This window comes from Carassius gibelio, chromosome B5, assembly GCF_023724105.1.
Source record: "Carassius gibelio isolate Cgi1373 ecotype wild population from Czech Republic chromosome B5, carGib1.2-hapl.c, whole genome shotgun sequence".
Lineage (NCBI taxonomy): Eukaryota > Metazoa > Chordata > Actinopteri > Cypriniformes > Cyprinidae > Carassius > Carassius gibelio.
The window spans coordinates 28,367,293-28,392,116 of NC_068400.1; the positions used below are offsets into that span (position 1 = coordinate 28,367,293).

The 24,824-nt window shown below is 37.4% G+C and overlaps 2 protein-coding genes across 7 annotated transcripts in view; both read right to left on the reverse strand.

The window, feature by feature from the left end:
- The window catches only part of LOC127957031 (doublesex- and mab-3-related transcription factor 1), a 28,307-nt gene extending 16,872 nt beyond the window's left edge, over nt 1-11,435 (reverse strand). The window contains exons 1-3 of the mRNA XM_052555364.1: nt 10,883-11,435; nt 10,134-10,311; nt 7,747-7,904 (exon numbers count right to left, since the gene is read on the reverse strand). Coding sequence (XP_052411324.1) covers nt 7,747-7,904; nt 10,134-10,311; nt 10,883-11,074 — 528 coding nt within the window. The 5' untranslated portion in view covers nt 11,075-11,435. The remainder of the gene's footprint in view (nt 1-7,746; nt 7,905-10,133; nt 10,312-10,882) is intronic.
- A 604-nt stretch (nt 11,436-12,039) lies between these two features.
- Nucleotides 12,040-24,824, reverse strand: part of LOC127957929 (KN motif and ankyrin repeat domain-containing protein 1) — a 45,606-nt gene continuing 32,821 nt past the window's right edge. For all 6 annotated transcript variants that reach the window (XM_052556642.1, XM_052556644.1, XM_052556643.1 and 3 more), the window contains 10 exons: nt 21,779-24,421; nt 20,079-20,216; nt 18,767-18,863; nt 18,272-18,457; nt 17,103-17,190; nt 16,344-16,563; nt 14,389-14,531; nt 13,425-13,625; nt 13,146-13,244; nt 12,040-12,869 (listed from right to left, as the gene is read on the reverse strand). In XM_052556642.1, the coding sequence (XP_052412602.1) occupies nt 12,810-12,869; nt 13,146-13,244; nt 13,425-13,625; nt 14,389-14,531; nt 16,344-16,563; nt 17,103-17,190; nt 18,272-18,457; nt 18,767-18,863; nt 20,079-20,216; nt 21,779-24,421 (3,875 nt within the window). In that variant the 3' untranslated portion in view covers nt 12,040-12,809. The remainder of the gene's footprint in view (nt 12,870-13,145; nt 13,245-13,424; nt 13,626-14,388; nt 14,532-16,343; nt 16,564-17,102; nt 17,191-18,271; nt 18,458-18,766; nt 18,864-20,078; nt 20,217-21,778; nt 24,422-24,824) is intronic.

A 24,824-nucleotide genomic window follows, 5' to 3' on the forward strand; every position in this document is an offset into this window, starting at 1 on the left:
TTGACGAGAACCTGAACTACTGTAACCTTCAAATCCAAATATATAATAATCCAATACAAGTGAATTTGCATTGTCTTTGATTTGATGAACAAACTAATGAAAACATTTTTTTAAAACATTTTTAAACTGCTCCTTTACTTTTTAATGACAATTTTATTAAACTACTGAAGCTAAACAACCATAACGTACTTAAACTATTTAAGAATTTGAGCTTTTACATGGGAGATTTTTTTCTTCTGCTACAACAACTTTTTGCAATTTTAATGCTCCACAAAAAAAGGCAAAATTAATTTTGGTTACACTTTATTTTAAGGTGTCCTTGTTACAGTGTAAGTATACATTTAAGTACTAGTAATATCATTACTATATGGTTAGGGTTAGGATTTGGTCTAGGGTTACTTGCATGTAATTATGCATAATTCATTGTTATTATAATAGTAAGCGCAAGTAACGCATATAACAAGGACACCTTAAAATAAAGGTGTTACCTGAATTTTAATTCAGTAATGAGAAACGTTTAGAAAATAAGAGCTGTGTTTAGTATCTGTGCAACCAGCCATTTTTTTTAAATGTATTTTTAATCATAATTACGGTCACACAAATAAAACTTGCTGAAGTTAAATACATTAACTTTTTTTTTTTTTCAAAAGCTAAAGAAAAAGCTAGACAACAACAACAAACTAAGAAAAAACTGTTTTCTATAAAACACCAAAAGAATCATAGCATATTTCCTACATTTGTCTTTCAAATGGTCAAATTCTGGCAATGGGAGATCAGAATTAAAGCTGAAGAGCTGTATCTTCATATGAGCAATATCATTAACCTTTGCAATTCAAACCCTGGGACGCACTAAAAAGATGGAGGCGGTGACCCTGGAGCAATATGTCGCCATCAGGGTCCCAACTGCACAAATATGCTAAAATATGGCCCCATCACTGACTTAACACTCAGGAATGACTCCCTGGAGAAATATAGATTTAATTTACTTCACACTTGAGTAGATCAGATTTGATACAATGAGGATACTTTGCCACATAAATCAGAGTCTGTATAAACAGGGTGATCTCCATATGAAAATCATATGTCATGGTATGAAGACTCTTTCTAATGTCAGTGGGTGATGGGAGATTAATAAAGGCTTGTAAAACTGTTGCAATGCGATGATGGTATATCAAAGTTGAACGGGCCATGACTTTGATGATATCCTCAATTTCATGCTGTCCAGTTTGATATCTTCTAACAGTCATCTTCAAACTTGTGCAGCATGGTCTGATGCAGACAACATCCACACTGGAGGGCTGCTGCCAGGACAGATTCATGTGCTTGGACTCAGAATTGCATGGTTTGCATCTGACTCTGAGAGAGACTGATGATTATTTTGCAGTACAGTACATCTGATTATACACTGGTGTAAATCTTTAACCATACACTTAAAACATGTTAATGTATCTATCATCACAAACTGAAACCCCTACCCACTTATTTTGCTGCTAATTTGTGACACTGACCCCATATACCATTTGTACAAAAGATTAGATTTTCTTTAAAAGTTTTAAAATTTCATCTTGTACTGTACACTTATGCTCAGCAAAGATGGATTTATTTGATCAAAACTACAATAAAAACTGTAATAATGTGAAATATTATTAAAATTTAAAATAAACGTTTTCCATTTTAAAATGTAATTCATTTTGTCTGTGTAATTCATTTGTTGCCTAACAAAGCTACATTTTCACCAGTCATTATGACCAGTGTTGGGTATAGTTACTTTGGAAAGTAGTTAGTTAGGTTACAACGTTACCATCAACTAAAAGTAATCAGTTATGATACAGCGTTACCTATTCATAAAAGTAACGCGTTAGAGTACTCATGCGTTACCAAAAATTAAAAGCCGTTTGCAGCGGCTCACACATGACAGACACAGCCCCCGGCCCCTTTAAATGCACCAAGTCGTGACTCCCGACAATGAATAACGTCAGTCATCCGACTAAATTAACACTGCAGGATAACAATAACAGGAAAGACAGTCAGCAATCGGCTATTCCACATGGCGTTTTATTTATTTATTATCACAGAACATATTATTAATCAAAATTCGCACCTAACGTTACCCAGCCCGGGTAGCCTAGGCTACTGTATATTATGAGCACCACAAGATAACTCCTGATTTTTCTTTGACTTTAAATAATTCAGTTTTCAAAGTACAAGTATGCTTACTTGTAAACACAACCTAAACAGGCTTGCAGATTTAAATCCATTTAGAAATGATGAACAACCAGCCAGATCTAACAGAAATTAACAGCTGCCTGTCAAACAAAAATGATAACAAACCGAATTAAATCCTTCACTGCCACACAGGCAAATGACAAATCGCTTAATAGCCGAACTAATTATTATTAAAGTGTCACTCACAGTCACAAGCCTAAATTCGCTGTAACACAGTCCTCTTACATTTACTCTTCAAAGTAGTGATTAAAACGTAGCGTTAAATTTGAGGTAGAATTTTTGGCGGTCGACAGAAGCTTTTCACCAAAGCAGAGTGTGCATTTTACCGTTATGTTCTTTTCTTTTTCGTTGACAAATTGAAAATAATGTGCGTACTTCCATAAACCAAACGCTGTCCTCTCTGCTATCTTGCCGGGAGTTCGAAAAAAAAAAAAAAACCCACACACACACACAGGGTCAGGTGCAGGGCACAGACGCATCACAGCCATTGACTTTACGATCACAGAGCTTCGGCTCCGCTGATACATCCGCAGGTGGCACAGTAGACCTAGGACTACTGTCTGACAAAAAGCAGGCTGCAGTCGGGATTTTCCTTTCCTTAAAATAACGGATTACTTTTTTTAAAAAATAACGACGTTACTGATTACTTACGCACGAAACTAACGCGTTAAGTTACACATTTCAGGAAAAAAGTAATTAGAGTACTCTAACGCGTTACTTTGTAACGCGTTACCCACAACACTGATTATGACAGACTTCATTGTAAACATTATTGGTCAGAAATCAACCTAATATGCTGATTTGGTGCTCGAAGAACATATTTTATTATTCTCATTCATTTTAAACAAATCTTCTGTAATATTATGTCTTTACTGTCACTTTTGATAAACTCATCCTTGCTGTGTGTGTGTGTGTGTATATATATATATATATATATATATATATATGTGTGTGTGTGTGTGTGTGTGTGTGTGTGTGTGTGTGTGTGTGTTATACACACACACACATATATATTACACACAGGTGCTGGTCATATAATTAGAATATCATCAAAAAGTTGATTTCACTAATAACATTCAAAAAGTGAAACTTGTATATTATATTCATTCATTACACACAGACTGATATAGTTCAATTTTTTATTTATTTTAATTTTGATGATTATAACTGACAACTAAGGAAAATCCCAAATTCATCATCTAAGAAAATTAGAATATTGTGAAAATGTTCAATACTGAAGACACCTGGTGCCACACTCTAATCAGTTAATTAACTCAAAAGACCTGCAAAGGCCTTTAAAGGGTCTCTCAGTCTAGTTCTGTAGGCTACACAATCATGGGGAAGACTGCTGACTTGACAGTTGTCCAAAAGACGACTATTGACACCTTGTACAGGGAGGGCAAGACACAAATGGTCATTGCAAAAGAGGCTGGCTGTTTACAGAACTCTGTGTCCAAGGACATTAAAGCCCCTTTCACGCTGCACGTTGGACCCGGAAAATTGCCGGAACATTGCCGGGTCTCATTCTGTGTGAAAGCAAACACATCCCAGGATCGATGCGGGGATTGATGCCAGGTCGGGGACCTAGTAACATTGCCGGGTTTAGTCCCAGAACAAGCTCTGTGTGAACAAAAGCAAAAACTAATGCAGTGTTGTAGTGATAATGCACGTTATCGTGCAACTCTTTTACCAGGTGTTTTGAAGGCAGATCAATGTTTGCGACAAAAAAAATTAGCAAACTTTAACGAAGTAGAGATCAGTTAGTTCCTCACTTTCCGCGCTGACGCTGAGATTGTTCGCCAGCTTAAGTGAAAGTTAACGTGCCTAGGGTTTTTGACTTGTATATTACACTTCACGCCTTGATGTCATGTGTCTTTACGGGACCTTTACGAGTTGTGTGTGACACACACACACATATACCGGGTAATCACTGGCAGTGTGAAAGTGCAAAATCTAGTGGCCCGGGAACAATTGCCAGGACACATTACCTATGTATTTGCCGGAATTGCAGTGTGAAAGGGGCTTTATAGAAAGGCGAAGGGAAGGAAAAGATGTGGTCGAAAAAAAGTGTACAAGCAGTAGGGATAACCGTACCCTGGAGAAGATTGTGAAACAAAACCCATTCAAAAATGTGGGGGAGATTCACAAAGCGTGGACTGCTGCTGGAGTCAGTGCTTCAAGAACAAATAAGCACAGACGTATTCAAGACATGGATTTCAGCGGTCGCATTCCTTGTGTCAAGCCACTCAGCATCAGAAGCATCTAAAGACAAAAAGGACTGAACTGCTGCTGAGTGGTCCAAAGTTATGTTCTCTGATGAAAGTAAATTTTGCATTTCCTTTGGAAATTTAGAGCACTTCATGCTTCCTGCTGCTGACCAACTTTATGGAGATGTAGATTTCATTTTACAACAGGACTTGGCACCTTGCCAAAGCTACCAGTACCTGGTTTAAGGACCTTGGTGTCCCTGTTCTTAATTGCCCAGCAAACTCGCCTGACCTTAACCCCATAGAAAATCTATGGGGTATTGTGAAGAGGAAGATGCGATACACCAGACCCAAGAATGCAGAAGAGCTGAAGGCCACTATCAGAGCAACCAGCAGTGTTGGGTATAGTTACTTTGGAAAGTAGTTAGTTAGGTTACAACGTTACCATCAATTAAAAGTAATCAGTTATGATACAGCGTTACCTATTCATAAAAGTAACGCGTTAGAGTACTCATGCGTTACCAAAAATTAAAAGCCGTTTGCAGCGGCTCACACGTGACAGACATAGCCCCCGGCCCCTTTAAATGCACCTAGAAGTCGTGACTCCCGACAATGAATAACGTCAGTCATCCGACTAAATTAACACTGCAGAATAACAATAACAGGAAAGACAGTCAGCAATCGGCTATTCCACATGGCGTTTTATTTATTTATTATCACAGAACATATTATTAATCAAAATTCGCACCTACCCATCCCGGGTAACCTAGGCTACTGTATATTATGAGAACCACAAGATAACTCCTGATTTTTCTTTAACTTTAAATAATGCAGTTATCAAAGTACAAGTATGCTTGTAAACACAACCTTAAACAGGCTTGCAGATTTAAATCCATTTAGAAATGATGAACAACCAGCCAGCCAACGATCTAACAGAAATTAACAGCTGCCTGTCAAACAAAAATGATAACAAACCGAATTAAATCCTTCACCGCCACACAGGCAAATGACAAATCGCTTAATAGCCGAACTAATTATTATTAAAGTGTCACTCACAGTCACAAGCCTAAATTCGCTTTAACACAGTCCTCTTACATTTACTCTTCAAAGTAGTGATTACAACGTAGCGTTAAATTTGAGGTAGAATTTTTGGCGGTCGACAGAAGCTTTTCACCAAAGCAGAGTGTGCATTTTACCGTTATGTTCTTTTCTTTTTCGTTGACAAATTGAAAATAATGTGCGTACTTCCATAAACCAAACGCTGTCCTCTCTGCTATCTTGCCGGGAGTTCGAAAAAAAAAAAAAAAAAAAAAACCCACCCACACACACACAGGGTCAGGCGCAGGGCACAGACGCATCACAGCCATTGACTTTACGATCACAGAGCTTCGGCTCCGCTGATACTGTACATCCGCAGGTGGCACAGTAGACCTAGGCCTACTGTCTGACAAAAATCAGGCTGCAGTCGGGATTTTCCTTTCCTTAAAATAACGGATTACTTTTTTTAAAAAAGTAACGAAGTTACTGATTACTTACGCACGAAACTAACGCGTTAAGTTACACATTTCAGGAAAAAAGTAATTAGAGTACTCTAACGCGTTACTTTGTAACGCGTTACCCACAACACTGGCAACCAGGGCTCTCAAAACACCTGAGCAGTGCCACAGACTAATCGACTCCATGCCACACTGCATTGCTGGAGTAATTCAGGCAAAAGGAGCCCCAACTGAGTATTGAGTGCTGTACATAATCATATTTTTCATGTTCATACTTTTCAGTTTGCCAAGGTTTCTAAAAATCCTTTTTTTGTATTGGTCTTAATTAATATTCGCAAGCTAGTTTTAAAATAATATTTTACTGCCTGAAGAGTGAGAGTGTGTCAATGCCTTATCAGCATGATGAGAAACCTAAAATTTCATTTAGGATTAGGATTTTTTTTTATATATATATATATGATAGTAAACTAACAGAAACATATATAACTGATATTATAAACAACAACAGTCCAAATAATTAAGATAACTAGACTTGGCTATATCAGTCGTCTTGTGATAGTTAGCTATACAACAAGGATAAGGGTTAAAAAACCTCCAATGACAGAATTAGTTGCGGTTCCGGCTGAGGGGAGCAGAGAAATGTAAACATCATGTTAGAGGTGTAGCGTGCATGAAAGCCCCACACCTTCCTGCTGTGTTTGGCCAGTGGCGTGGAACGATGGCACAGGTATTATCACTGTACACCGAGGACAGAAGCTCACTATGGCCTGCCAACTTCAACAAGCCAGACGGGTCCAATGACAGCGGCCCCTATCAACACTGCTGCAACACACTTAATCACCTTATTACCACGGCCTGGGCTACATGGGACGCAGACTGGGTGAGTGTGGAGGTGTGTGCACCATGCTGGCGTTCACACGGATGTTTTCTAGAGTGCTAGTGTGGGGTACTGTATGTTTGAAGGGTTGGTTTGAAGATACTATATAGTAGGGGATTGAGTTTGGGGTCAGTAGATTAATTCAAAACAAATGTAAATCATTTTTGGAAGTATAATTAAAAAAAAAAATCTTTGTCATGAACAGTTCCTGTTACTTTTACCATTAAACAACACATTTTATAGTTAAAAAGTACCACAGCTAACGTGTAAGAAATAATATTTAAGAAATCTAAATTATAAAACAGTATGAACCATACTTTTCATCTAATGTAATGCCAGAACTATAAGATATGTAACTTTTAGCAGGAGAAAGGCAATGTTATTTTCAGTGCATAATTCTGATACTAAAAAAAATGTATTGAAGTAATGCATCACATGTGTAACTACTATAAACATTTACATGCACAGTAAAGTTCAAAAGGACCTGGGGTTTACTACTATTACTATTATTATTATTATTATTGCACCTAATGTGTTTATGTATTAAAGTGGTAGTTCACCAACAATTTTTTTTTTTTAAATAAATAACATTCTGGAAAAAAAAAAGGAAATATTGATCATTATAAGACGACATTGGTATAAATATATAAAAAAAAATAGGTAACAATTTACTTTAAGGTGTCCTTGTTTCACATTATTTTAAATATAAAATAAGACTTTGTTATTCTTCGAAACTCAAATTAAGATATTTTGGAACAACTTGAGGGTGATAAATTAATGACAGAATCATAATAATGATAATAATAATAATAATAATAATAATATGTATTATTAGCATATAATGGTGGTACAAATTAGCATCAAATAAATGTATAACATTAATTTAAAAACTGAAAAGGAGTACTTAATTGCACTTGACATGAGGAGCATGTCCATTCACCTGGTATTGCTGGTAGTTGTACAGGTTGCTATAATAGGATGAGTATGGTGTGGGCTGGTAGAGGTTGTAATAGGAGGCATCCACCATCAGGTCAGACGTGCCGTCAGTGTGCCCTCTGCTGGTCACTGCAGGGCTTACAGCCAGCATCGAACGGCTCCCTGGAACATTGGACAAATTGGTGAAAATGAGAGCTCTTCTCTGGCAAGATCATCAGCTTTAGTCTTATGCCTTAAAATGAGAAGACATATTTAACAAATTTGCGAAATTGTAAATTATATAAGTTATATTATGCCAGCTATACAAATTAATAAACACACCTTCGCTAGAAATGACAAAAAAAAAAAAACACTAGAATATGAAAATATCTTTCACTGCAGTCTGATCACACTGCAAAAGACCCTGATGTTCTTCATGAGTATTTTTGTCTTGTTTTTCAGTGCAAATGTCTACAATTTCTTACATTAAGATAGAGATACATTTACTAGAGAAGCAAAGTGACAAAAATAAAAGTCTTGTTTTATAAGAAATTGATCAAAAATAAGTTTGACTAAACCAAGAACAGAAAAATTGACCTAATTTTAATTTAATTTTACCCCATAGACAGTAGATAGTTTTTGTTTGAAGCATAAAATAAAATCATTCACTTTGTTCATATTCTCTGACAACAAACCTCATCTATTGTGCATTTGCAAGGCATAAAACATGTATATGGTCAACAAATGCAGAACACTTTAGTGTTTTAAGTGAAAGTGATAGCAGATTCACAGTAATATAAGAAGTTACTTTGTGTATTACAGATGGCTCAGCATGTGTGTTATGCAATGTCACTTTATCTCTGACGACAATAACTGAAAACCTCCAGTAACTCCTGTTTCATCTGTAAGCAACCAAAGAGCTGAGAACAATTACAGAGCATATGTAGCCTTGACCTGTCCTGATAGCCAGACTCCTTCTTCAGTGCTATCAGAGCACTAGGAACAGGATGTCTCTCGTGTTCATTGAACACAACAGCCCTCCGTGGATATGGTCTGGCATGGCACAATGGCCATCTATGCTGAGAGCCTCCCCTCCCCTCATATGAGCATGGAGGTGCACCTCACTGACTGTACAGATATTCTGAGGAGGGCAGCAGAATGGAGAATCATGGGATGGGTACAAGATGTCCATGGTCACGGATCCTTTCATTTTTTTATCTGCCACTTACAGTCATGGACAGTTCAGGAGGTCAAGAAGAGGTGCTTATCTCTTCATTTTCTCATGGTCAAGCAACAGAGACCTGATTCACAGAAACTTCAAGTTGAATTTAGGTTTTATTTTAATAAAAGAGGGTGTAAATTGATGGACAAATAATGAGCATGAAAAAATACTGAAGGTCACTGTAATGAAACCCCTGATGCTATGCAAGGACATATCACACACAGTAAAACAAAAGCTTATTTATTCCACAAAAAGGGGAAGTACACATTTTTTTATCTTTATCAGGCATTTATGATAACATAATTTGATGAAATTTATTTCAAAAGAAAACTCAGAATTCTAAATAAAAAGTATGCTAAAGGTTAGCATTTTTTTGCTTCAGTTAATACCACAGGGTTAATTTTCTTTTAAAATGATAGCAATTTGGGTACCTTTTATCTACAAAAATCTAATGAATATCTATATTATACAAATAATAGTAGATAAAAGCTGTCTTACAACATATCTGTAATTAAAATGTATTACACGCTATTTATTGGCTTTTCAGTAGAAACCATTATCAAAGTTATTAAACAATGTATAGAAAAATGTTTCAGCAAATTGATATTAATTAACTGAACAATGAAATTAATTAAGTTCCATAAAATCACAACATAAACTATACAGCTGTGGTCAAAAGTTTACATGCACCTTGAGTAATCTATAAAATGTTAATAATTTTAACAAAATAAGATTGCATGCGTTTCTTTACTTCGGTCCTCAAAAGACATAATAGAATAGATGTTTACATAGCCCACAAGACAAAATAATTGAATTCATAAAAATGGTTTAAATATGCTGGAGTGCCCCTATTGTTTTGTAAAAATAATAAACATCTTTGCAGATTCTGCAAGGCGTACATAAAATTGTGACACAGCTGTAACCTGTGACAATTTTTTTCCCAAGCTGACATTCACAAAAGATGCCCTTACAGTTAAAAGTTCAATCTGTCTTGGTAATATAGTTGACTCTTGTCAAAATATCTGACTTGTTACCCAATTAATTAACCTAAATTAATTTCAAAATAATGTTTTCACAATTTATTTGAAACACGTATAGTGTAAACATCCAGTTCTAGAGGAAATACACGTGTGTAAACTGGATGTTTGAGTAAACTTTGTTTTTTAATCAAATGAATGCGGTTTCCTCACCTAGATTGGTGGGAGAGGCTGTAGCACTGCTGGAGGTGGGCGACGGTGGTTGTGAGGTGATATTAAACACATCATCACCAGATGCCTCGTTTTTCACCATAGTGTCTGGATCGGACAGGTTAACAGGACTGCAAATGCCCAGCTCTTCCTCCTGGGCCTGCTGCCTCCGTAACGCCACCTACGTTACCACGACAAACAGTCACCTCAAGGCCTCAAACGCCCGAGTCACTTCATTCTCTACTTTATAAAAGTTTATAATATGTTTATAATATGTTTACACCTAAATAAATAAATATCAATAAATTAAATCGAATAAATTGGATGTTTTTCTACCGTCAGCCTTATTTCTGAGAAGAAGAAAAAAATCTCGCCAAGGCGCCAAACTGCAGCTAACGTTAGCTGAAAAACAATGTAACTAGCTACAAAACGTTACTATGATTGTAAACAATTTATCCTTATTATTGTAGCAAACAATCCAATTATTTGTAAACTAGACTGTAAACATGGCTAAAACATACGGTAGTTTTTCTTTAAGTAAAACAATTAATTAAAAACAAAAGGGTTGGCAAGGTATGAAACATGAAGTAGTTTTACTTTAAAATTTATAAACCAGTAACTTTAAGCTAAACAGTGAATTTATAGCACAAGAGAGCGGGAGATACAATGAACGCTGAATAAACAAATAAATAAAATAAAAAGAGACTATAGCTGGAGTCGCATCCCGTCGAGGGTGGCTAGCGTAACGTTACCTGTGCTGCCATGACCCGCTGTCTTTCAGCGATCAGTCTGCATTTCTGACACTGGCAGTCTCTCCAGTTGCAGAAGCGTTTGTGGCCCTTCAGCGGGGACACGAAGCCGTGGTTCCTGCAGCGAGAACACTTCGGCATACGAGACGGTTTCCTGACAGACAGCGAGCCGTTATTCTGCTCTTCCTCGCTCATGATGATGATAACGGTGATGCTGCAGCCTAGAATGCGTCACGCCAGCCGGCTGTAAAGCGCTTATAAAGGCAGGGCAGAGCTCTGAGGTTTGATACTCAAGTTTGGCGCGAGGAACCTGTGCATTCCAGCGCTCGTGGGAGATGATGTCCAGTTTCTCCCACTCAGACTAAGTGAATGCCAAACTGTCTCATGAAATCATGCTTCAAAAGACACAAAACAAAATGAGAGCATAAAAGGTGTTTATATTTTAGAATAAGATTTGTGTAATAAGTGAAAGGGTGTCAGATTTGATATGGGCTCCAGTCAGTTGTTGGCATTTAGGTATCAAAAGTGACGCAAAGAAGAAAAAAATACGTGATTATTTACACATAAATAAACAGCAATATATAAGTTCTATGGGCCAAAATAAATAATAATATATTTTTTTATTATTATTATTTTATATTCAACATTTTCTGTATCTTATCAGGTTTATATACACAAGTACTTTGGTTTTGGGTAGAAAAAAAAAAAAAATATATTAAATAAGATTATTAGATCAAATTAGATTAGATTAAATTAGATAAAATGTTCGATATTAAATTGTCAAAAAGGCATGTATACATTTAATGTATACAATTACATTTTCAACTCAATATTTCCTATTTTAATAACCATGCCTAACAAGGAAGAGTTCAAGCCAGTGTGTCAAAATATGTAAGAAATGTACATTAGCTGTTGATTCCAGTAGAGGGAGACATTGCACTATTGACCTTTAAGCAAGTGGATTAAGTGAAAGAAGAGTTTCAATAGCAATGTCATCTTAGTACTTTATTATAAAGTTATTGGCTACTAGTTATTTGTTATTTTGTTTGTGACTACATGAAAAGTCACATATTAGAGCTACGACATACGTTTATTACATGAAGGCCAGTCAAAGCTACTGCATCCACTTATCTCAAACATACAATATATACAAAGTACAATAATTTCAAATAAAAACTTTTAATAGGTACATATATAACTTCATGTTACAAAATAAATCTGAACTGTCCTAAATACTGTGATTTTTAAATAGATAAAATGGCAAGTATAAAAGACTTTTCCAAATCTAGAAATATGTGTTGTGAGTCTGTGGTTCAACCTCTGATACCCGGGGATTTGATGGAGGCAAAAAGATTTAAACCCCAAAGGCTGAACATATTGGGCAGCATATACATGGTTCAAATAAAGCTTATTGACAGGCAACATTGGCCACATCTTGGAATTATAAATTACTGATTATTAAAAAAAAAAAAAAAAAAAAAAAAAGTGTTGACTTTAGCTTTAGACCATTCAAAGGAGGGAGAATACAAAGATATATCCATATATTTAAACATTTATATGAGAATAACAATATTCTAAAGGCAACTCCATAGCCACTTTCCAGTTGACGTCTAGCTCTGACATTATGCTGGTGATTTCAGGCAGAAGAATACTTTCTGAATACATTCAGGGTGAGTACATATTTGAGGTCTTTTAAGGGACTGACTCTTAGCTAGCAAGTCCATTTGTATTATAATCTAAAAGCCAAGGAGAAAGACATAACTCAGGAGAAGTTTGAAGAAAGTGCTCAGTATAAATTGCCTACTATCCATTAGTTGAGCTTTGGAGTAAGTTTTCAGCTGTAGATTTGGTTTCTAGCTGATGATAATGGTAGGCATGGCAGAACCTGAATAAATAGCAGCTCAGGCAGGGTCGGGTAGAAGCTCTACGATCAAACATGTCCTTTCCTTGTAGGACTGGGTGAAGTTTTCCTCCCAAGTCGAGGCGTACCCTGTGAACAGATGACAGACATAAAAGATATGATTTACAGGAAACGGAGCCAAACATGAGTCAGTTGCAAAATCCACAGCTATTGTAATAGGCCTCCTTCTAACTTTCAACTCTGCTTATTACTAAATAAATTATCCACTGAAACAGTCCAATTTATTAAAAAAATTAAATTAAACCACAAAAAAAAAAAAAAAAAAAAAACACTAATCAACACAAGGTACAAATAGATCAAATGAATGCACTGTATATCAGCTGTATGTGAACTGTGGTCACTCACTGGTGATTGAGCTTTGGAGAAGTTCATATGGGCATACAGCAGCACTGCTATGTCCTTATGACCTGCTTCCAGAGCAATAGACAGGGCATTGCTCTCATCCTAGAGCCAAGAGAGCAAACATACAAATGGCAAACACCTTATTAGCCTTACTTGCTTTCTGATTAACAACAGCAGTATCTACTATGAGAAATGAGTGGAACACATTACATAAATATACTTCATGTTCATTACACGCATTTGGTGGACTATCTAGGTTAAACTGAGACTCTGCTCACTCACATTATCGCTGAGTGTGGCGTCGCAGCCCGGCTGAGCCAGCAGGAGCTTGACTATCTCAACGTGGCCGTGTTCACTAGCACACATAAGTGCGGTCGAGCCCTCATCATCCTGGATGTTGACGTCTGCACCGCAGGCGAGCAGAGCCTTCACCATGTCCATTCTGCCATGACTGACAGCCAGCATCAGCCCTGTCTGACCAGCCTGGACACACAGTCAATGATATCAGTTTAGAGACTTTAAAAGTAACAGACTACTGCCTCAAAAGCCAATAATCTAGTTTAATGCTAATTTATACTAATTATACTATTTTACAAATTTATCAAAAGTGACAGGAAACACATTTAGACATTTATAAATAATTCCTTGTGAATTTTCTATTTATCAAAAAAAAAAAATCGGCATATTAGAATGATTTCTTAAGGATCACGTGACACTGAAGACTGGAGTAATGATTATTAAAATCCGGCTATGAAATCACTAGAATAAATGACATTTTACAATATTAAAATAGATCATTTCTTTGAAATTATATTTCACAATATTACTGTTTTTACTGTATTTTTATTTAAACAAATGTGGCCATGGGAAGCAGACTTCAAGAAACAAATATTTAAAATTCTTTCTGACCCCAAAATTTTTATTGTAGTGCAAGTAGAAATTAACTTATATTTAATTTCAAAAAAAAATTTAATTGTTAATTGTAAGCTCATGATACCAAACTAATATCAATATCAATTCGTTTAAGAACTGTTCAATAAAAGTTTCTTTGGGAAACCAAAAATCCTCTATGGCATCACTGCAAAAACTTCCTGGCACCTTTATTTTCTAAGAGTGTAGGCTATGGGCAAGTACTACCTTACTGTATATTCAATCTATGCAAAAATAAATAAATAAATAAATGAATGAATATGTGCTTAGTTCAGTTTAAAGCAATGCTCAAATGCAACAATAGAATAACACAAACCTGACTGGCTTTAGCATTGACATCGCCTTTGCCGAACAACTCTTCAACCACCCTCATGTCCTTCTGGGCCTCCACAGCAGCAAGTGCTGCTAGCATGATGGGAGTATAGCCCGCCTTATTCTGCTGATTGACATTGCAGACATCTGTGGCGAAACAGAGAACAAGGGAATCAGAGAGACCGTTGAGCCCACCCTTGTAGTAAATGTATTTGGAAGGAGGCCGTCTGTTGTTTGAACTTAAGAGAGGGAACATGCAGGCTATTCAGACTGAGAGTCATGGGCTGTGGAAGAAGAGAAGGACCAAATCAAGGATTCACTGACTGGCGATGGGGCAAAGATGGCTAGAGGGTCTGAGAATGGAAGCAGACAATTGAGACAATGGGGGCCACACCAAAAGAGTCAGAAAGAGGAGCACAAAGGCATTGGGATAATGGGCTTTTATTTTCAGGAGTCAAGGCACCTCATCATGTGGTATTCACAGAGTCCTTTGGTGCTTTTTGGAGGGGGAACAGTGGGAAACTGCATGAGTCTCGCTGTGGCTGGAGGATTAGCTATTAGCTCATGTACACTGCCATTCAAAAGTTGTGGTAAATGTCTTTTGAAAGTTTCTTATTGCAATTTAAATAAAGTTTATGCTAATTGTTTTCTATTTTAATTAGGGCTGTCAGTTGACCATGTTAACTTAATTGATTAGTTATGAAAAAATAACAATTAAAATATTTTGACGCAGTTAACGCACTGGCCCCACCCCCAGAGCTGTGCATCATTTTACATTTCATACAGTTGACTGCTGACAAATATTATGCAGGGGAGCAATGCCATAAATGCAGCTATGCCGTAAAATTCAAGATATCAGGGCAAAAATACTCCTGGTATGAGATTTTGTCTCATATTAATATCATATGATAAGCAATATCACAAGTGTTATTTGTCCCGAATATAATGAATGCAAACGTGAACATATACAATGTCTCCGAGCTACACAGCAGTGTTTAGTTTCTGAATGTAGATATAGATAGAATATAGAATATAGAATATAGATAGATAGATAGATAGATAGATAGATAGATAGATAGATAGATAGATAGATAGATAGATAGATAGATAGATAGATAGATAGATAGATAGATAGATAGATAGATAAGTGCCATTTACTGAATTCATTATGAATCAGCCAAATCTAATGAATTACTCAAAGACATTTACAGCCACATGCTGGCAGTTTTAGTTTCTTATTATTTCAATATTATTTATTATTATTATAGTTTATATTATATTATATTTATTATATTATTATTAGTATTATTTCATTATGTATCTCAAATTATCTGTTTTTATGTTTATTTATTTTTTTTCTGACTATAAGTCGCATCAGTCCAAAAATACGTCATGACGAGGCAAAAAAAAACATAAGTCGCACTGGACTATAAGTCGCATTTATTTAGAACCAAAATTCAAGAAAAAATATTACCGTCTACAGCCGCAAGAGGGCACTCTATGCTGCTCAGTGTAGGCTACATGAGCACTGAGCAGCATATAGCGCCCTCTCGTGGCTGTAGATGGTAATATTTTCTCTTGGTTCACGTCAAATACATTTTGATAAGTCGCACAACTGAAAGCCCTAATTTTAGTATATTTCAAATGTATTTTGTTCCTGTGAGGCCAAAGCTGAATTCTCTTCGCCTTAGTCTTCAGTGTCACATGATCCTTCAGAAATTATTCTAATATGCTGATTTGGTGCTCAATAATATTTCTTATTATTATCATCAATGTTGAAAATAGTTGATACACTTCATATTTAGGTGGAAAGGTGGTTTCTGGGTGGCTGCACACTGGTTCAACTCAGTCCACAGCAACATGCCACATTCACACTTGTCAGTCACCACTGTGCTAAAAAGCAGGTTTTAAATGACTTAAAGAAACTGTGTAAATGTTGAATGTGAGTCAAATACTAACCAGCATCCAGCAGCTTTTTCACAATGTGGAAGTTGGAATGGGATACACTGTAATGGAGGGCAGTGTTGCCGTTGCCATCGGCCATGTTTACGATGTGTTGCAGCAGGGCAGGGGAGATGCCTCTGAAAGCATTCAGGTAGTCCTCCACCATCTCCGGCATGGCCGTCTTCTGACTGGACACTCGGAACCACTCGTGCTGAACGGTGTTCACACATGGCCTCTGGAATGACACAAAATGATCCATATGAGCAAGATCAGTATGTATTATAGAAATGGATTGTGCTCTTGGTGTAGTAACAGATCAGAAACCTCATAATCAAAGTAAAAAAGTTATATTATGGGATATAGGATACATTATGATCCTAATTAGTCTAAATCATATTCAGGTTTGTGAAATTCAGGACAAATACAGCTTTGACTTGACCCAAGACTTAACAGTCACCCAGTCAGCACACAGTTGGGCACGTCACAGACCCTCTGTTCAGGGGTCAGCAGAAATAAGAGTTGATCCAACATTCTTTTACACCACGTTAACCACAAAGAAGCCAATATCCTTCTTGTTTCAGGTGCAGTGAAGCAGAGCTTGAAGTAACATCTAAAACTCTGAATTGCCTTAGTCGCTTGTTTGACAAGATTGCTGACTAAGGAAAACCATCAGAGACATTAAGAAAATAGTGGATTTCACCAACTTATTTTACTAATCTGGAATCACAGATAATATTTTTGTGCACTGTGCGTTTAGACACAGTTACAGCTTACCAGATCTTTACTAGATAAAGCCTTGGGGTCATTGAGGTGGGATTTCATCATGTTGCATGCAGAAATCATCTTCTCATTCAACTCATACCTAAGAAGAAAAAAAACCCACTATTAAATGCATCACACTTTTGAGTGCTAACCAGTATTGGACAAAGAGCCCTTTAAATTAAATTCTTCTGGATCAAAAGTGGAGACAATACTTGGAAGTGGTCAGGGGATTCTAGACTAACCATTTTTGAGAAAGATGTAAATGTTTATGTATTTTCATTATCTACATTCAAGTAGGTAATCTGTAATGTAGAGGATGTGATAAAAATATTTAACTGAGTCAGTTTTACGTAAAGTTCTATTTTTACTGATTAGAAAAAAATCAGCTTGGTATTTGTTTTAAGATCATCTGTGGCTAGAGCTCTTTTTGTCTTGTATGTTGCATTGTGGCTTCTTGTCTTTCACAATGTGGAAAAAGACAACAGACACTGTAGTCTTGTGATCTGATTATGCAATTCAATGAACAATATCTACTGGACTACACTAGGAGTCTCTTATTTCTCTCCCCAAATCCCTACATCTCTCTCCTAGCTTTTTATTTATTTATAATTTTCTCCCTTTTACTTCTAATTTCTATAATCTGTAAGCACCTTTTATTGTTGGAAGGCTTGTAAAGTAGGGAAACGTAATAAACCAGATACATTATTTTTTATCTTTTGAAATAAATACATTTAGAACTTTTAAATTAGTAAACGGTTGAAAATGCAATGAATGACATTTTCTTTTTTGCGTGTCCAGTGTAATCATTCAGCTATATAACACTGGATACACACTGGAATGCAAAGTATAGTTAAAGAAGCATTCTTTTCTAGCTAAAGAACATCCAGATGCTATCCAGATATGAAATAATATTATTTCCAGGTGGAGAGAGGACTTCTTTGAGATTATAAAGAGTAGTACTTTAGTACGCTTTCTCATAACTCATGTCAGGTTTGGTATGCAGGATTCTTTAATGATATGATAATACAGATCTGATGTTTCATTTGTGTCTCCAAATGGTTTATTTTCCTTTTTTTATGAATATATTTGCAGACATAACATCCAAAATACCTTAAATTCTCCTTCTGATGCAAGAGACTCTTGAATGGTGCAACACTGAAAAGTTAAATGGCAATACTTGCCTCTGCCTTTTGTCCTGGCCTAAATCTTCAGTGTCTCGATCTTCATCCACTGCTTCATTATTCCTGAATTCTTCTTTCCTCCTCTCCCTCACATTCACCACCTTGTCTTTGTCCTCTTCTTCATCCTCTGATCCAGAAGAGCTGCTCTCTTCTGAGCTGGAATCATCACTCGATGTTGTCTCATAGCTAGACATGGAAAAAGTGACACACGTTACATGTTACTAATAATATATACATATGTATAGTAATATTGTTGCAGCTAAGCTAAACTACTAACTAGCTATTAACTAATATAATAAAATAAACTAACTCAAATATAAAAAAAAAAAAAAATATTTGATGCTATTTGGTCATATGCTATAAGATAAACATGCTATTTGCAATGGGAAACCTCAGGTTTTAATGACTGTCTGGCTAGATCCCTTAAAAACCAACATCAGCTGGAAAATAATTTGTTGAAAACACTTCTTTCATGATAAAGGGGTTTTCTCTTACCCTCCATTTACACCAACAAACTGCAGATTCTTTTTTGTGCCATTAGGCCCCTGATGACCGTCTTTCTTCATGATGGACTTCAGGGTGCTATGACTGCCTAGTAGAAAACAGAAATGCAGGTAATTAATTATTTTACTTTTTATGTGAACCAAAATTTTTACATTTTAAATCAATTATTATTCCAGATATAAGTAATGGTAAGATATATTCAAGCCTACCTACATATTGTTAGTGCATAAATAAATATAAACCATTTTAATATACAGTAGATCTGCCAGCAATATTTTGTCTCCACCAAAAATGCTGACAAAAATTGACACACCCAATCGAAATGGAAAGAAATTCATAACGCTGAAATCATTTATTATGACATACAGTGTTATTGCGGTTATGGGAAATGAACAAGCTGAATCTACGTTAGGCAGCAACAGCTAATCAAGACCATAAGATAGAGCTGGCTACATTTCCAAATCTGATAGACATGTACAATGTCCACCCTTGTTGTCCTTTTCAGCAGAAGAAAGAATAATCAAGCACAGCTAGTTTAAAAAAAAAAAAAAAAAATCAAACATGAGTTTGAAAAAATGATGTGAAGCAAAAGAAACACAACCCCAGCCTAAAGCTTTGGCAAACATGTTAAGTACAGGCTTCGCACTGCCAAATACCGAAGAGGATCGCCGCCCCTCTCCACAGAGACTGAAAAAAGAACAGTTCTGAGAACTGCCAGAACATGCCCTACAGATGGACACACTCCCTCGTACAGTCTGTATCTCTAACACTGTATGCGGTGAAGGCACTCATTATGTTTCCCTTTTATTGACAGGTGAGAGCAGATTTATGCTGGGAAGTGTGTCTTAAAGCTGTTAATCTGTTACATGCTCTCCTGGGACAGTCACACAAGGGTCTTTTCATCAAAAAAGCCATCCATCAAGGGAAGTTCAACATGAATAAGCGGCTTCTTTTATGAAGGTTAAATCACAGTCTTACAGCACATCAAATCAACACACTGATGGTGTGCTTGCTGATTGTTTCTCAGTTTATGGTATGAATCTGAATTCTAGTCTCTAGATATTCTTCATATCAGATGGTCTTTCATTACAATGAGCCAAAAGTAGTAATGTAAGAATGTCTGCTATGGAGAATACCTGAGCACATCTTCTTCTTTATCTAAAGCTAAATCAGTTGACAGCACACATGGAAAAACACAGCAGCAAGAACTTCATATTAACACACTGACTGTCAACCACAACTGACTGGAACTGCAAAAATGTACAAATATCTCTTGCTTGTTTAGTGACAGAATTGGGCATACCATGCAATGCTGTGGACATTTGCTGGTCCATGCGGCTTTTCTGTGTTTCTGTACCATGTGCATCGTCATTACACACTTTTTCGATCCTTGTGACTTCTGTCCTCGAACTACTCAAGTGGGAAGTGATCATCTGTGTTTCTGGATAAACAGAATGACATAAGACAGAAAAGACATTCATGAGGTACAACAATGCATTTAAAAAAAGATCTAACATTTGTTAATAGCTCAGGACAATAAACTCTTAAAATGAAAATAAAATACATATTTTTTATTGTAATGGCATTTTGCTGACAAAAAGGAAGAACAAATAAAAGTGTGATTTCAGAGCCACTTTTATCTAATTGGATTTTATAATTTTGATTATGATAAGGAACAAAAATTTTGATTATGATAAGGAAACTGTTTTGCTGTTTGTATCCTGAAAATCAGAAATTCATCCTTGCAGAGGAAACTCATTATTAACATGAATGTCAAAAATAAAAAAACCTTTCAGCTCACAACTTGGCAATTAAGCTAAAAGCCTTGAAATTACACAGCAGCGGACAAAAATAACACCAAATGTTGGTATATGTCAAAGGCTACTTATATTTAGACTTGTAGGATGCCACCGATAAAAGTCTTGCAGATTAACCAATAAGGTGTGGTTTTTCCAGGTGCAGCTGCAAACAAGGTATGATACTGTACATAATAATTCACTCTCAAATTATACCTCCAAGACATTATAATATAGCTGATGCCAAAACATCAGGACAACTTTGGACGACACACAATCAGAATAGTGTATAAGATAATATGTCTATTGATTATGGTATGAATCTGAAATCTAGCCTCTAGATATTCTTTATATCAGATGGTCTTTCATTGTCATGAACCAAAAAATTCAATAAAAATATTTCTGCAAAGGAATGTCCAATATGGAGAATACCTGTGCACATCTCCTGCTTTATCTAGAGTCAAATCCGTTCACAGCAGACAAGGAAACACTAAAGTCTTAGCAGCAATTTTGACTGCCCATTGGCCATAATCCTCTGATGTGCATGTCTAAAATATTCTCTCTCTCGATCCCCTGCTGAGTAGAAGCTGCTGTTATTTATAACCTCAGAGCATTTCATAAAATCTCAGGCTAAAAGCCTGTTGATGACAGAGGAATATGATACCACTGAACTAAGAACTTCTAGATTCTTGTGACTTTTAAGCCTTCCTGGAAATAAAAACATGAAGAACTTGTGCATATTTGGATATGCTCCCCGAATCTGGTCTTATAGAGAGAAAGTCTTTACACAAAGCTTTTCTCCTGAGGACTTATGAATCAGCATCAGCAAAGAAAACAACAACTAGCCATTTAGCACAAGCTGCTGCTTTCCAAAAGATATGAGATCATTGTTGGATTAGATCCAAAGACCCTATGTATTTTTCAGGGTCAGAGAAAACTTTGCCCTGTCAGATCATGTCCGGCATTATTACAGACACAAACACACTGAATACCCTTTTGTCTCACCCCTCTTCCTCACCATACCCAGCAGGAAAAGGGGTTCTTCATGTAAATATAGCAACTTGGAATACCGCAGTGCTTTATACTGAACATGCAGAGCTATTTTTTCTTCATCTGCATGTATGTTCTTTGGTTTATATGGTGACTTGACATACAGCATATGCATACAGCATATATAGCATATAGGATCCAATAAACGATAACGTACCTTTCATGGTGTGGTCCGAATTCCCCTTCGGTCTCAGAAGGTCCATATTGGAGAGTTCCTCAACACTTCCATACTTCATTACGGAATTGATGGATGATAGAGTAGTAACCAGCTCACTATTGATGGAGCTAAACTGGGATTGTTGAGGTGGGTCGAATGCATCTGCCAGCTCACTGTAGTTCTGAGCAAGCAACATCTGCTGCTCCTGCAAGAGCTTCTGCACTCTCTCTATGTAGTGATCGAGTCCAACACCTGCCCCAGCCTGCGAGTGGATAGGTCCTGCTGATGACATTGATCCCAAAGGAACACTCTCAAGTTGGATCGAGCTAGGAGACTGAGAAGGGCCACATGCAATGTTCCTCGTCTTGTGACCGACTAAAAAGTTTTCATTTATGTTCGTGAGGCCAACTCCAGTCTCTTTGGTTTTGTAAGATGGCGACTTGTCATGCATACCTTCCTCAGAAGCTGTTGTACCTACTGAAACTGAGCGTGTTTTTAATGTGGCCGGCACATCTTTTACAAGACCATCACCAATAGCAATTGTACGAGTCTCCACTGGTATGGTACTAACTTGTTTGTCTTTTGAGTATGGTTGTGTAGTAGTGCTGGAATCCGTAAGAACTACCTTGTCTGTATTGGTTAACTTGCCTATTGTCTCAATTTCTGTATTTGTGTACTGTGAGGCACACATGGGTAAGACCATGACTCCAAAGTCAGTTTTGTGAACTTCATCTGTTGCTGTGCTCTGGGTTGCCATCTCCATGATAGGCCTGACTATTACATCGACTGAACAATCTCCACATCCAATGGACCTGAACTCCTTGACTTGTTCAGCCTCGGTTTTGCATAGTCCTAAACCTTCGGCCGTTAATTCAGTGTTGATGCCCATTTCACATAAACTTAATTCCACTCCCACACTCTTGTTGCACATCACAACCTGCTTGCCAACACATTGTTCCTTAACTTCAGCACGTTCTCGTACAATCCACCGCTCCATTGGCAACTCTGGACCTATTGAAACATGAGTTGCCTCTGGTTTGCAAATAATACCTACTGAATTCATTTGTTGGACATTATTTGTGCTTGCATTGCTAAATTCAACATGGTTGCCCACACCTTGGCTCTGTGTGGACACCCTGGCCTCCACTGAAGTGCTATACATCTCTGGCCTTGCCATCATTCCCTTGTCTGCCTTTTTTCTTGATCCAGCCTCTTGAAGCTGAAGCTTTAACTTTCCCATTTCCATTTGGTGGGTGGTCTCCTTAAGTTGAACCTCCAGTCTGTAGATCTTCTCTTTCAGGGCTTCGATGGTCTGGTGCTGCATCTCGATTTCAGCTTCTACTTCACTGCTCATACCTAGCATGGCTTCAGTCACACCAACTCCTGTGCTCCTCAACTCCTGCTCTGTTCCCACAGCCACATCTTTGTTTTGCCCAGGTGACCTCCGATATACAACCACATTGTTCATGTTCTCGTCAGCTCCGACACCAATGGACTTGCTCTCACACCTCCACCGCTGGACGTTTTGGTTTGTTTTTTCCTCTGTTTGGTTTAAGCTACGCCTCCTTTCCTCGCCATTATCCTGCAGGTTTCTCTCCAAAGCCTCCACTTCAGCTGTCAGTTGCCTGAACTCTTGTAGCCTTTGAGTGCTCTGCTCAGTGTTCTCGATCTCCTCAATGTGGAGTTCAGAGCCTGTCCTGAGCTGGGACAGGGGCTCATACTGGTCAGCACTGCCAACACTATAGGAGCGTTTCCTGAAACCTCCACCTTGACTCTGCCCCGCTACCTTGGAGTTCTTCATCTGTGATACTAGTTGCCTTTTCTCTTCTTGCAAGACTGAGATCTTGACCTGAAGGATTGGGATGGTCTTTACCTGCTCCTCCAGTTCTTTTAGTCTCTTTAGAGCCACTACCATCTGTTCTCGAATGTGCTGGAGGTGCAGTGGGCTAACATTGGTCACTGGTGTGGTCATGCCTGAGCTGAGGGGACTGTGGCGGATAGAACTGCCCATAGAGTATGTGAAGTAGGGGTTGTACTCGCCATTGCCTAGATGTCCATTATGTTGAAAAGTATGTGAGCTGGGCGAAATCTGGCTTGGCCCATAGGAGCCACTGTAAGAGGACAGGGAACTGGAAGAGCCCATTCCTCCAAAACTGGCCAGTCGCCGACGAGGCGGCTCATTGACTGGTGGCTGCATCAGGAGCCGCTCCTGTTCCAGTCGCCTTCGGGTCTCCATCAGGGTTTTCTCCACCTGGGGGTTATGGCGAAGAAGGTGGGGAGAAGGAGGAGGCAGCAGCTGCTTGGTCTCGGGGACGTTCACAAAGGCTTGGGGAGCTTCATGGACTCGAGCAGTATGGCCAGGGGGGGCTACCTGGTTCTGAGGTGTAAAGTAGACTGGCAACTGTTTGCTCTCATCGCTGTTAGAAGAGGATAAGGAGTCTGTTGAAGTCCACTCAGTGTGGCCACTACAACCACTCTGAGGAGGGGGTGCAGACCTGACCACTTTTGGCTTCCTTTGGATGTTCAGCTTCTTGATGGTGTTGCCCCTCTCGATGTCATCCACATACTTAAGGAAGTCCAGGTCTAGCTGATAACCATACGGGGTTTCCAAACTGTAAGGGTCCTTCTCATCATCATCTTTCTCTAAAAAATAAATAAAATACAAATATTGAAATGAGTTGAATAAGTTATCACTGAACAGTTATTGAATTATTTCTTTAAATTATGCAAAATAATGTCAGAAAAGAAAATGTGTAATCTGCACTTAAAATTTATTACACTTTTTTTTGTCAACTTTGTTCCTCAAATATGATGATTTCCTTGCAGTATCATACAAATATTATACACCAATACACGGCATTGAACCAAAAACACTACAACAACAACAAATTCATTCATCAAGGCAATCTCCGAAAGGACTAAAACAGCCAGCTAGTAAAAACATAAAAATCAATTTTGACAGAATGTTACTCCAGTCTGACTGCCTGGTACATTAAAACATATACACTATGCAACGCTTGTCAAAAGGTGTCACTCTTATGGTTGC